Source organism: Rissa tridactyla, chromosome Z, assembly GCF_028500815.1.
Source record: "Rissa tridactyla isolate bRisTri1 chromosome Z, bRisTri1.patW.cur.20221130, whole genome shotgun sequence".
Lineage (NCBI taxonomy): Eukaryota > Metazoa > Chordata > Aves > Charadriiformes > Laridae > Rissa > Rissa tridactyla.
This window is the reverse complement of record NC_071497.1, coordinates 27,833,584-27,847,690: the sequence shown is the minus strand read 5'-3', so window position 1 is coordinate 27,847,690 and position 14,107 is coordinate 27,833,584. Positions and strand designations below refer to the sequence as shown.

General features: G+C 36.6%; 2 protein-coding genes across 7 annotated transcripts in view; one reads left to right on the top strand and one right to left on the bottom strand.

Moving 5' to 3' along the window:
- The window catches only part of PAM (peptidylglycine alpha-amidating monooxygenase), a 150,038-nt gene that overhangs the window by 113,291 nt on the left and 22,640 nt on the right, over positions 1 to 14,107 (top strand). For 5 of the 6 annotated variants that reach the window (XM_054184988.1, XM_054184987.1, XM_054184986.1 and 2 more), the window contains exons 14-15: positions 502 to 573; positions 13,266 to 13,571. In XM_054184988.1, coding sequence (XP_054040963.1) covers positions 502 to 573; positions 13,266 to 13,571 — 378 coding nt within the window. The remainder of the gene's footprint in view (positions 1 to 501; positions 574 to 13,265; positions 13,572 to 14,107) is intronic. The other variant, XM_054184989.1, reaches the window with a different exon arrangement.
- Positions 10,846 to 14,107, bottom strand: part of GIN1 (gypsy retrotransposon integrase 1) — a 48,239-nt gene continuing 44,977 nt past the window's right edge. The window contains exon 9 of the transcript XR_008463727.1: positions 10,846 to 10,857. The gene's annotated coding sequence lies outside the window, so the exon portion shown is untranslated. The remainder of the gene's footprint in view (positions 10,858 to 14,107) is intronic.

Below are 14,107 nucleotides of genomic sequence, written 5' to 3'. Positions count from 1 at the left end.
CTGCCATAGTCTTTTGTCCTTTTCTTCCTATTGTCCTCTTTCAATTTCCAACATATTTTTGTAGCTACATGAGCTGTGTCTGCAAAAGATTCACCTTTTTTCTATGCCAAATACTTTATATTAACCGTTTCTTAATATTTGCTTTATCTTCTATCTATTTCCTACAAAGTTGAATCACAACATTTCCATAGTTTTCAGGATCCCACTCCCTTGTTATGGAAGGAATCGAATGTTTATATTGAACACTAGTAGTCATGTAAGTTGCAGCCGCAGTATTACCCAGAAGTAATCTGACTGGTATGTCCGTGTAGCAAAGTAAAAATCTTAATTTTTTAATCCACTTGTTTTACTGCTCCACAGTTTGATACAACTTCTGTAGACAGATAAAAATACCAAGTGTTCATTTCAGAAGGGCTTTTTTTCCCCAGTAGGAAGATACTCAATTCCATTCACACGCATATCCTAAATGTATTAACATCATATCCTAAACCTATTTTTCAGAAATGAAGGATACTGATAAAAGTTCTTTGCTGCAGCAGGCCAAAAAAGAAGAGGAAGAGATTTTGGATCAGGGTATGTACTTGTTTATTTCTCTGTCAAGTGAGGGACTCAGTAATGTAAAATACAGATAAATTATATCCTGATTGTTAAAGAGCTATGAAGTTTTTAATGTGTTTATCTTTAATTGATGCAATTTGCAGTGTTCTGTACAGCTAATATGATTGAATGCTATATAAGAAATAATTAAAAAAAATTAGTCTGCTACTGATCTCTAGCCTTGTAGGTAAAATTTATTAGTGCATTTTAATTTCATTAGATTTTTCTGTTCTTGGTTTAATTTGCTAAAGAAGGTTGAAATTTATCTGTAAGTGCAGTCAGAAAGAACGAACACCAAGTAGTCCTATAGTATGTAACTATTCTGTATTCTCTATATAAAACTATCTGCTATTAGTTCTTCACCTATTTCTCAGTTTGTACTACCATGTATGTTTTAGGGAATAATATGTTCTTATACTTCAGTAGTGGTTGTACATGCAATGGGTTGAGTGCAGCTTACGTTTAATACTGAATTATTTTTCACTACATTTGTATATAAGTGCATATAGGCATAACAACTCATGCAAAAATGCGTGCAGTACTTAGTTGCAGGAAAAAATCCATGACTGTTATAAAGTTTCTAGAAATATGCTGAATGTTATTTATGTTTCAGAAATATATTAAAATAAGGCTGTATTTTAAAGTTCTTGTGGATCATATGCTATTAGATAAATATTTTTATCTTTATAAAGATTTTTCTTGAAGCTAAGGAGAAGACCTCATCAGCTACAGTATCATACTGTTTTCATTGAACAATCTTGAGGTTCAAGAACTAAGTAAATTACTAAGTAAGTAAGAGGAAAGATTAGGCCAGTGTTTAGAGTTTTTCATAACATTTTCAATGTTAGATTTTCTATATATTCTGACATTTTGCAGAGTTAAATAATTAAGTTACAGTTACAGAAAAACTAGCTTCTAGAGTGTAACAGCGTCTTCACTGAAAGTACCTTAAACTACTAGAGATAGTATTTACAATTCCATATCTGAAACATAGTCAATTCAAGATGGACTTTTTTAGAAAGAAATACAATTCTGAATTTTTGAAGCCTATTCCAAGTCAGAATGAGCTAGCTGCTTACAAATTTATATCAAGATTTATGCTGACAATCTGCTTCACCCTTATGTTACTAATAAGTGCATTAGCATTTGGTTGAGGATCTTGTTATCTGTGTGTTTTATTGAATTCCTTAATGTTTGAAACAAAATGTTGAAACAAGGTCCTGTTTTTAAAGTCTTTTTTATTTGTCTTTGAAATGTATTTCAAAACTACATTTCTGCAATGCAGTCTCATTTACTGAGACCACTATTTAGTATACATCCTCATCTAACATGTTTCTATGGAAACACACTGCATTGTTTTGTCCATTTGAATTTAGTTGGGTTCATGATGTGAAATATCAAAAAGCACTAGTTGCTGTGAGAGAATTTTGTTTCATGTTCTTAACTGTTAGTTTAAGATAAACTCTCCCATTATTTACAGGAGCCTAGCTTCAATTTTACATTGATACAGCTTCAGTTGAATAATGTGTGTGTAAGCAAAAAAAGCAAAAGGAAAAATCAGACCAGGTTTGGTTTTATTTTTGTCTCCGAAGAGGGAAAGTTGGGTTGCTGTTTTAGACAGTGGGTCTTGGTCCTAAAGCACATGAGCATCTGGTAAGATACACTGGGAAAACCAGGAGCTAAAAGTGTTCTGCTAAAATGTGCCTATAAAAATCACATACAAATTGGAGTCTGGTTTTCTGGGGCAAAGCAGTTTTATGTTAATTGTGTTGACAATTTGTCCATCTCCTCAAGTAACTTTAGTGAGTTAGCCAACATCAACCAAATTTGAGCAAGGTCTTAATGACAGGAAAATTCTACAGCTGGAGGGTTGGGGGCGAGGTGGGGGAGGCAATGGACCCCTAAGCTGCACAGAAGCAATTACATACCTTCACTGAGGAAAACATTATAACATACATTTTTCCCTTTCTGGTTTGGCATGACATACTCTATATGATAAGCTTATCTACAAAACACAGATGCACCAAAACTCAGGCTTTGATTCTTCTGTTGCTGCTGAGCTGTCACTCAGTAAATTCAGCCTTTGTTTTGCTCTGAAGATAATACTTTAACAATTTTTCCATAATTCTGTGTTTTATCTTGCATAGTTTTTTCTTGATGACGCATTATGTTACCGCAACTTAATTTTCCCCTCCTTAGTTTCAGGTAACTAAAGTAAACACTGTTACTTCACTAAAACTGAAGTAGGTGTTAAATTGTTATATTGCCCTGGAGATACTTGCAGATCTGGGGGCTTGAGGCATGGCCGAAGAGGCAGATTTTGATGTGAGTAGTATTACATCTAGGCATTTGCCTCAGAAGGGGAAAATGAAAAAGCCTGCCATGTGAAAGTATCTGCCTGCTTAATTATCATCACCTGGGTTTAGAAGATGTGTTCCTGCTACACACAGGCAAGCCATTGGCACCTCCAGGAATTATCGTTGCTTTTACATTAACATTTTCAATTTCATCACCTTCACTCATCAGAATCACATTAATAAACAGCATAAATATATTGAAATAAGTAGTAACCATGGCAAAGTAAACCACCACTCAGCATGAAGACAAAGCTGTAGTGTTAAAATTAAACTGAGCTAACCTTAAAACTGACCTCGTTATATTGTTTCTGAAACAGCATTGTCACTGTTTGGTGAAGATAAACTGCTCATAGGAAGTTAATTATTGTAGGATATGCAATTGATTTAGACGTTTGTGCCTATTGGAGAGTTTCCTGTTCCTGCTGAAGCACAATGTCCCTAGCAAAATAAATAATATTTATTTTTTGTTCATCAATAGAAGTTTTATTAAATTGTATTCAATAGATACAGTAGTGAAAAAAAATATTATCTATTCATAGCATTCACTATGTCTGCTAGATGTCTCTTTTTTACCTGTGGAAAAAAGGCCTAAATGTGTTTCATTCTTTCTGTTCAACGCTTTCCTGGCTGTAGTCTGTGGCACAATATAATATAGTTTAGGGTTTTTTTGGAATGGAAGCAGTGAAGCAGCCTTTACTTTTGAGAAAGTCAGCTGCTGCTGTACCTGAAAGCTGTATAGGCAAAAAAGCAGGAGTAGTTTCTAACAAGGTAGGAATTTACAGGTGATGGTTAATCAGATGTGCAGTATTTAATTTGTTGACCTGTGAGTCAAGACTTGCTATCTCATTTTGTGTGCAGTAGATGTAATCATAAACTTCCTTTTGAAACAGAAAGGGCAGTTTTTTTCATAGTAAAGCCAATATAATTATATTTAAATGGCTTAAAAAAAAATTCAAGGCTGGCTTGAACTGAAAATTCACTTGCAGCATATAAACCAAAAATTAGATTTGAATTTTTGTTTTAGAAGGGCACGTGTGTACACATGTATATGTTACTTACACATACATGGGAGTGAAAAGCAATGGGATTTTCGTCTTACTTCTGGTATTGATGTTTACTGTGACAGTTACAAAGGTACATTTTTGCTTGTGTCTGGCTTAGGGAATTTATAAGTTAGTACCAAAAAAGTAACATATATTTTTGCCTCTGATGATGGAATCTGAAGTGAAAGTCAAAGTTGTAATTGTTTTGCTCTCATTGTTGGTCAGTCGTACTGCCAATACTTTTTCCCCTCATGCCCCATTATTTCTTTATTACCATGAGCACAAATTATTCCAGGAGCTCAAATGGTCGCGTTCAATAGAAGTGAACTTAAGATCTCTCTTTTTGCATGTCCCAACTAGACTCATGGGAGGTCCCTTTTTCACAGCTGAGGATAACTGAAATCCCATTAAACCTCCTCTATTTAAAATAATATTATAGCTTGAGTCCAGCATTCAGAATTTAGCTTCTATAAGGTTGGGGTTTAAGTCTGCAGTCATAGAATTGCTGTCCTGCTGGTGAGATAGGTTGTACAGAAAAACACCTCACCGGGCTTCTCCTGTGTTGTTTCAGAGATTAGAATGTGTATAGTGAGTGAAGTAGAAGACAACGTAAAGAAAAGAATTTGACTTCATGGTCTAAGGCAATTTGTTGGTCTCCGATGAAGGCATGTTTTGCTCTAGGCTCTTACCAGAGTTGCTGAATGATTCTAGGTAGCTGGGTACCTTTGCGAATGAAGTCTGATTTCCTCGTCTGTTTTCAGAGTCTTTAAAGACAGACAAAACAAAGAACTGAAGCTGTCTTGCATGTACACAGCTCCTACTGAAACTGACTGCAAATGTGGCTTGAACATAGGATGTGAAATACAATGCTAAGTACCCTGTAAAATCACATTTTGAGATGTTTCTAGGTGGGCATCCAAAATGAATGGATTCTAAATGACAGTTCTGGCTGTAATCTCTAGCAAAGTAACAGTAATTATGGACCTTAATTTCATAGGACAGACTGGGGTAATGAAGTAATTTAGTGTAAGTAAGTATTTCATAAACAGAGATGATGGAATAGAAATGTTAAGAGAAGTCTTTCTGTTCAGTTAAAACACTTGTTGAGAAGTGCATGGAGGGAGATTCTTTGAACGAAGTTGAATATAAATATATAATGATGGCCCATCGATTGTTAAGAGGAGGTTTTTTGAAAGAAAAATTAACATCTCGATCCATACAAAATGGGTGCTGAATTAAGGTTACACATAATTCTTCTATTTATTACCTGTTGGATGCCTAACCGATCTTCTGATTCTTTTCAGTTATTGTATGCTATATTTGCACACAAGTGTGCGCACTTGCACACACACACACAGAGATAAATACTTTTGCACAACGTATTTGTTACACTGCTGGAAATATTTTACTAGGTTGTAGACGAATCTGTGACTTGAGAAACTGAGATGTCTGTTCAGTGTTGCATATTTTGGGGTTTACTTGTGCATTTCTGTGAAAAGCTTGTTACAATAAAAATGTACAAGGCTTTTTGTATCGGGGATAGAAATTTCTGATGGATTTAAGTGAAAGGAGGAGGTATAGCTTGTCCTCTTTCTGCCTCTCTTTTGTTTCCCTCTTGGGGAAAAAAAAAAAGGGAGGGGGAAGTGTGAAGGGAGGTCTACAATTTCTTGCAGGATGGGTGTTGAAAGGAAGAGGAAAGGAGAATCAGTATGCAGGCAGGTACTCGATTTTTCAGGTAATGGAGTAATATATTTCTGTGATAGTATTATGTGGCAAACCTGTGGCAGCAGACTTTATGTATTTTTATGCCAGCACATGTACCCATGAGTTACATTCCTTTCTAAAATAAATTTGTCATAATTTACCTTTGCTAGTTTGTGTGTGGTTATAAGAAAAGAGAGGAGTTCAATTTGGTAGGTGGTTAAAATTTCTTAGGTTGATGGAGAAAGGACGAGGCTTGAAACAGAAGAAAAATTCACTTTCCAGTATTGATGTGGGATGCCTAGAATGAAGCGTTAGAGACATTTTTAGATTAAGGCCAGACATATGAGAAAATCTTTAAATGTTTTCACGGTTGGGAGGCATGTTTGGTGCTCAGAGATTATATGAGGTCCCTTAAATAGAGTGCAAAAGTAAGAGAAAATTGACTGAATTAAACCTTGGAAGAAAATGCTACTGAAATGCGTTAAGAGCAATATTTACATTAGAGAAGTATAATTAGGAGGACTCAAAATTGCAGAGGATTTGCTTGTTGTTTCAATACCAAAAGATCCTGCTCAAAGTTTTAAATAAACTATGAGCTTTTGATTTGGTTAGAATAAAGTTGTTCATAATCTCCACAAAAGCATCTTCATCACAGTAAAGAAAGGAGCATCAGATCTAAGCTAAAAAATTGCAGTTGGTATAGGTTGCATACCTAAGTGGGAAAAGGATATAACAAATATGGAAAGAAGCCATTTTAAATTCAATGTTTCAGTCTTCACTGTTTTACTCCTGTTCTCTGGTTCTTAAGATTACAGAGAGACTTTCCATAGGTATCTTCTGTAATGTAAAAGACTACTTATCAATAAACAACTGCAGAACCTGCTTATAATATCATTAACATCAATGGAAAGTGGACATTGTATTAGTACAGGAAGAGTTCAGAGAAATGATGAAGTCATATCACAAATATAAAACATACCCAAAAATATTAATTTTTATTAATAATATTAATATTATTATTAACAATTTGTTTTCTTTTTTATAATTTTCGTGTCTTGTTTTTTAAACTAAAGCACGATGATTCTTAAAACAAATAAATTGAAGATAGCAGAACTATTGTTTAATAAACATAGTCTCATGTGTGTCGTTTTGTGAGAATAAATGTATTTACAGATATGATCTGCATAAAACAGAAATTTGAGGTGGAACTGGTGTGTGTGCCTGAATTACAAGTATGTGTAGTATATCCAAATGAGCACAGCAAAGTCCTGTATAGTACAACCATTGCATTTATTGCTAGTCGTTTAGCAGTATCTGATAAATGTATTTTATTGTAACAAAATGATTCCTGCTTGTCAGGAACTCATTACTGGTCAGGAAGGAAAGGAAAGAAGAGAGCAATTAGGAAACTGCAAGCAGCTTGGGGTTTGAGTCTCAGGTTCTAATTTGTTGTTGAAGAGCATGTATGTGTAACAAAATGTAATGCTCATTGAAGATTCTTTCATCTTCTTTCGTACTTTCTCTTGCCTTTAACACTCTACCAGTTACAGACTCGTTTAATCTAATGATTTTGTAAAGTATGCTGGGACTCTCAAAACATTTGTATATTAAAACATTTTGACAGTTGAAGAAAAAAAAAGAAATAATTAATTAAAAACAAGGAAAGTGCATTTATATTGCAATAGTAGTAAAAACCCTTCTTAGTGACATGCAGACATAGAATAAAACAGCTAATGATTTCATTTTTTAACTTTTTCTTCCAGCTTTTTTTAGCTCTGTAAGCTGCTTAGAAATGCCTTGAGAGCAGATGCAGTTACTGTTCTTCAAAAATGTCAGTTTGGCTATGCTGTAAGTGCACGTTACTTAGGGTGCCGTGACAGTGACCAAGAATCTCTAGAGCAGCTCAACTCTTTTCATTTCCTGATATCTATGCCGCCTTCTCCCAGCGCCTCAAAGCCCTTCAAAACCAAAACAGCCTTACTTAATATTTTTGATTTCTCATGAATCTTTCCAATGCTTTCATTAAAGCAACAGATTAAATCAGTATGGTAGGACTCACATGAAAAATAATAGCAGACTAGACGCCATTTTGAAAGATTTTTTGGCCTATTACATCAAACAGGCTGCCCAGGGAAGTGGGTGAGTCACCATCCCTGGAGGTATTTAAAAGATGTGTAGATGTGGCACTTAAGGACATGGTTTAGTGGTGGGCTTGGCAGTGCTTGGTTAACGGTTGGACCTGACGTTCTTAAAGGTCTTTTCCAACCTAAACAATTCTATGATTCTGTGATTCTAAGACAGAAAGATGTAGTCTCAGAATACACTCCATTTTATTCAGAGATAATTAGGAAACCCAAAGTCAACTACGAAAACTTGTCCGTTAGTACAATCATAATAAGTCTGAGACATGAGTTTGGAAGGACCAACATACTGGCTCCATACCAGATCAGACATGCTCAAGAAGAGAGGAGTTTGAATACAAGCGTTCACACATTTATCTGTGTGCAGCAGCACACAGATGAATTGCAGTACCTTTCCCTTATCAACACAGAGGGCTGAGAGAGTTGGGGTTGTTCACCCTGGAGAAGGCTCCAGCAAGACCATATAGTGGCCTTATGGTACCTATAGGGGTCCTACAGGAAAGAGGGGGAGGGACACTCAAGGTGTCCTTGCCTTTTTTTGTAAAATGTCATAAAATGAGTGTTCATGTATGTATCTTGACACCTACACATTCGAGCTCTCTGGACAGTCTTACTATGGCTGAACTTCCCCTCTATCTCATAGCTTGATCCTGTAGCACCGTGGCTGGATCTTCATCCAGACTGGAAACTTCCAACAGCATAATGGTGTGCTGTGTAAGGACCATGGACAGTGACTGCTCGCTGCAAGTTGAGGAAATCGTGCTCTAGCGCTGGAAAAAGAGGACGGTTTTTAGACATGGATAGTTCTGCACCATTGGGATTCTACCCAGACCTTGATGGTCAACATACTAAACTGTTTCATTAAACCTTAAACCAATCTGGTCTTTTATTGGGATTAGGTGAGGTTCACCTCATAGTTTGCAATGAAGTCACCGATGTTATAATTTTATTTGTATGACTGTTTTCCAGAACACTGTTCTGTAAAAGAGTTTTCCTATTGCATAACTGCAATAGTAATTAAGTTTAAACTTATTGAAATATGCTTGTGCCTTATTTCATTCTAGAGACATTGGTCTTGACAGCTATCCCTTCCTCCAGAATAGAATCATAGAATGTGTTGGGTTGGAGGGGACCTTTAAAGGTCATCTAGTCCAACCCCCCTGCAGTAAGCAGGGACATCTTCAACTAGATCAGATTGCTCAGAGCCTCATCAAGCCTGGCCTTGAATGTCTCCAGGGATGGGGCCTGCACCACCTCTCCGGGCAACCTGTTCCAAGTGTTTCACCACCCTCATTGTAAAGAACTTCATCCTAATGTCTGATCTAAACCTACCCTGCTCTAGCTTAAAACCATTGCCCCTCGTCCTATCGCTACATGCCCTTGCAAACAGCCCCTCCCCAGCTTTCTTACAGGCCCCCTTCAGGTACACAAAGGCCGCTATAAGTTCTTCCTGGAGCCTTCTCTTCTCCAGGCTGAACAACTCCAACTGTCTCAGCCTCTCTTCATAGGAGAGGTGCTCCAGCACTTGGATCATCTTCATGACCCTCCTCTGGACCCACTCCAACTGGTCCATGTCCTTCTTGTGCTGAGTGCTCCAGAGCTGGACACAGTATTCCAGGTGGGGTCTCACGAGAGCAGAATAAACTGTAGGTATTTGTAGCCAATCATCTTTTACTGTATTACATAGAGGAAAGTGTCCTGATAGCTTACACATAAGAGATGCATGTAAGTATCCTCTCTGAAACTAAACTAATCAGTCAACTTCCTGAGACTGCAGTGCTAGGCTTCAGTTAATTCAACAAGAGCAAGTCATTCATTCACCTGTGTCTTCTTCTAGTGATACTCGGGCATTCTGAAAGCCAGGCTGTCTCATCTCAAACAAGACCAAACAAATAACGTGGTGCACCTTGCTAGTGTTCCTTTCCCACTGAGTATCTTCAGGCAAGCAACATCCTTCTGCTGTTCCAGCTGGTACAAGACAGCTGTAAAGCAGCAAAAGGAGATTGTGCTTTGATGTTTGGTGGATATTGCTTTGGAGAAAGCAACTGTTAATCAGAAACAACATGAGTCAGCTCTTTGCTAGTTATATGTAGTGAATTCTGAACTACTACTTAAAAATATACTGCTTACAAATTTATTGGAATCTGCCTGAGGATCACAAATGAACCTGAAAAATGTTGGTCCCAAATAATATGAGACCTCCATTCGGTGGAATTTGGAGTGTGGACTTTAGGGCACAGTTGCATACATCGAGTAATCAGGAGACTTCAGTTCTTACCTTTCACATCTGCAGACAATGCTGTGTGTGCTTTGTAAATACTCTGAGTTGTGTCAAGATGCCAAGAAATTAATGAAGACTTCCACCTGTTGTTTGTGCCAAGCATATGGAGATGCTGGGCAGATACGTAGGCTTCTTGGATGTCTTTACATCTTTTGAATTTAAGGTGTAGAGATTTCATACTCATTTCCTCAAACAGATTTACTTAAGGTAAAGATCAGAGTTTCAGAGTACCTGCGCTTCAGACCACCTTCACTCTCTGAGGCACACCTTTTTTCAGATGTTCAGACAGTTCCTAAATATTCTGTTGTGGTTACAACACCCTTGCTTAATGAAAGCACTACTAGGACAAGCTCAACTTGCAAAATATCTCATCTATAGCCGCTGATAGTGATGTACGCAAACTACCTTACTCTGTGCTCCGCTGTTTGAAAGTTCCTCATATACCTTACGATCATAGGCTCAGTGCTAGGAGAAAACCAAACCTGATCAACCTATTTGGAGTTGAGTCCCTGATTAATAGCTCCCATAAAGACCACTGGAATTTTCTGTGAAAGCATCTTGTCCCTAGGCTTTTATTGTTTTGAAGCTGGATTCCCCTGCTCTCTTTTCTTCTTGTCCTCCACTGAGTCCAATCTCTTAGCAGTTTCTTTTGTAGTGAGAGAAGCTAATTTCAGACAGGTAAACTGAGGCACTTTTTATTTGTTGCTTTTTAAAATCAACCAGCAATATCTATTCTAGAGGGTGACTTAATTATTCTGTGGCAACTATTGCACAACAGAAGTAGAATGCAATGCCTTTGATGAAGCAGGAAGATGGCAAACTTCATTGTTCAAATAAAATGAATACATGAGTTGTGAGTTAGGGATCCAAAGCCTTTATACAACTGTACCATGTGATTCTTTCTGTCACCAAGAATTACAAGTAAATTTATCAGACTGTTGATACAGAACTACGAAAGAGTGAACTGGGCAAAGATCACTCAAGTTGCTTTAAAAAGTCTGCAGTTTAAAATAGTACTGGGCTTGCTGGTTTAGTGAGAATTTTCACAGTTACATTAGGCAGAACATGGCTTTTACCATTCAGGCCTCTCTGTTGCAAATTACTGCATAGGGAGAAGTCAGTGGGCTTTGCTCATCTATGGGTCTCCCAGACATGGATAAAACCAGTGGCCCCAACAGAGGCACCTTGGAAAGTGTTGCGGTTACAGTGGCGTTCGGTGTTCTCTCGCTGGGCTGTGAAAATCTGGGGGAGAGCATCTGTCATTCGTCTCTGCCATTCATCTCAGAGGCCAGTCTGGCCCAAACCACGACACATTTATACACACAAACTTTATTTGTTTTTTAAAATGGCACAAAAATATAGTTAAGGCCAATGGAGAGTATTTTAATACCAAATGTTTCAACTAAAGGAAATTCCAGATGTGTTTCTACATCGGCACCAATTCTTGGATGCTTTAAGTAGAGACTGCTGGACCTGATTCATGTAATTATAAACCTTTCTCGGAATAACTTTGGTTTGTATCCAAAACTTGTATTATATTATACTTTTTGAATATTTGGATTTGTTCTGAATCAGTAGTTGGACTAGTTGAATGAGAGCATTAGGATTATAAAGGATCCTATCTATCTTCACAATTGTATTTGAAGGAAATAATTCATATTTGTTACATAGTTTAACAATATTCTGTCTTATCAATTTGCTTTGTTAATTTCATTGAAATTGGCCCTGTTACTTCAGTAATTATTTTCTGGCAGAAGATTTCATCTGGGATGTTTCCTTTCCAAGGGCATAGAATGGAATCCTACTCAAAAGCATTGGTGTAGGACTGTTTATAAACATCACAGATCCTCTTAGGGTCATTTACAAAAGACTTAATTTCCTCTGTCCCAGGCTGCTAGTGATGGGTTCTGGTTCTGGATGGTTTTTTTTGGTGAAAGCTTCATTATTCTAAAAAATGTCTTATATAATAAAATATACAAATTCTTAATTACGAGTGGTTTATACTTAAAATGAAATAGAAGTATACCTACTTGCATTAAACCTAAAGCATATTGGCGGTCTCTTTCCATTTGAATGGTGCAGTTGTATTTAACAGAACTGATAATAGCTTGAGGCAGCCAGGATATTTGATTAATAAATTCTAACAAGTTGGTTATCTGCTGGTTAGCAGAGAATCCCAGGACATGGATATACTTGTCGTCATGTCATCACTTTATGTAATCCTGCAAAAAGGTTTGAACATTGACTTCATCAAAACCTGTTTGGGTGGTTTGAATATTTTCTGAAGAGAGTTGTGGTTCTGGAATTTGCATACCTTATTTTCAGTTGTTTGCTTTGAGCTGTTGTTCTGGAATTTACTGAAACGCTTGTTGGTGTTTAGGAAAGCTATAGTGATAACTGCGTTGTTAGCAAGCAGCTTGAGAAAATACTGTTCCCTGCATTGCCAAGTGATAATTGTGACTAAGGGGTGTTACTATTTGGACAAAAAGGAGGGACAGGACCCAGACCGAATTAATAAATGAAAATTTAATGGATCACTCTGTTTTACTAGTGTGTCTTCTTCCTACAGCATGCTCTGGAATCCATTTGCAAATGTGAAAGTTTGTTTTCTTACAGCCTAAGTTTCTTATGTGGTGACAGATTTCAAAGAAATATATTTTGAAATACATCATGACTTTCTGTTATTGTCTTTGTAAGTGAACAAATTGATGAAACTAGAATTTTTACCTCTTTGTTTTAGAAAAATAGAAGTCGTCTGCAGTTGCCTGGAAAATACAGATAATTCCATATCAAAATAATCCCATAAATTTTATTTTACTGAAATTTGCATGCCTTTTTCTTTTTTTTTTTTCCTTGTTCCCAAGAACATCTGTGCAGAGGTGCTTATTTTTTGATGCCAGAGTGTCAGGTAAAAGTGGACATTTATACGTAAATTAAATTTGATAAAGATTTGACATGATCTTCTCATACCAGAGACTTGGCTCATTCAATTCCCAAGGCTGAAACAGTTCCCTCTTAAATTATTTTTGACAATGACTGTTTGAATAACTTTGTTACATTATACTTTGCTTTCTAAAACTACACAGTCTGCTATAATTGTTTTTTCCCTCCTTTCCTCTTATCTTTTCTCTTTTCTGTACAGGTGATTTCTATTCACTCCTTTCCAAGCTGCTAGGAGAAAGGGAAGATGTTGTGCATGTGCATAAGCATAACCCTACAGAAAAGGCAGACTCAGATCTTGTAGCCGAGATTGCTAATGTAGTCCAAAAGAAGGATCTTGCCAGAGAGATCACAAATCATGATGAGAGGGACAATGCTATGCTTGTCAGAGACAGAATTCACAGATTTCACAGACTAGAGTCTACCTTGAGGCCACCAGAGAACAGACATTTCTCTTTACAGCAGCCTAAACATGGTGAGGGAAGCTGGGAAAAAGAACATACAGGAGGTGGGTTAGGGGTTAATTTCATACAATGAAATGCAATGTAAAAGCTGTGATCCACATTAGCAAAATCTGAAGGGAATATCAATTGATGTTTGGAAGTATTTTACATGACAGTTTTCCTAATTAAGGAAATGTTCTATTTTAGAGATATTTCAGTGGGGTTCTTTCCCCCTCCATGTGTGAAGAAAGAATGTATACCGATGGCACAATATCAGTACTTTTTGGAACACAAAGTATTTTTTCTACTCTCAAGACTTTTACTTAATGATTAGATATCAGTAATGCTAAAACAAGGTAAACACAGGATATAGTAGTCATGGGAAGTGAAGAATTTTCTTGATACAAGTAACTACTATAAAATAGTCACTGGGATAATCGATGCTTTTTATGAGTTTTCTGATTACCTTGGTTTGCCAGATACAGGATTTTATTAAATTTATTGCTGTAATTCTGTCAGACTTTTTTTTTGCTCATTCAGAAAAGCAGTAGTTAATCCTGAAAAATTCTTGAGAAGTAAAATTTCTGCATATTTATGTCAA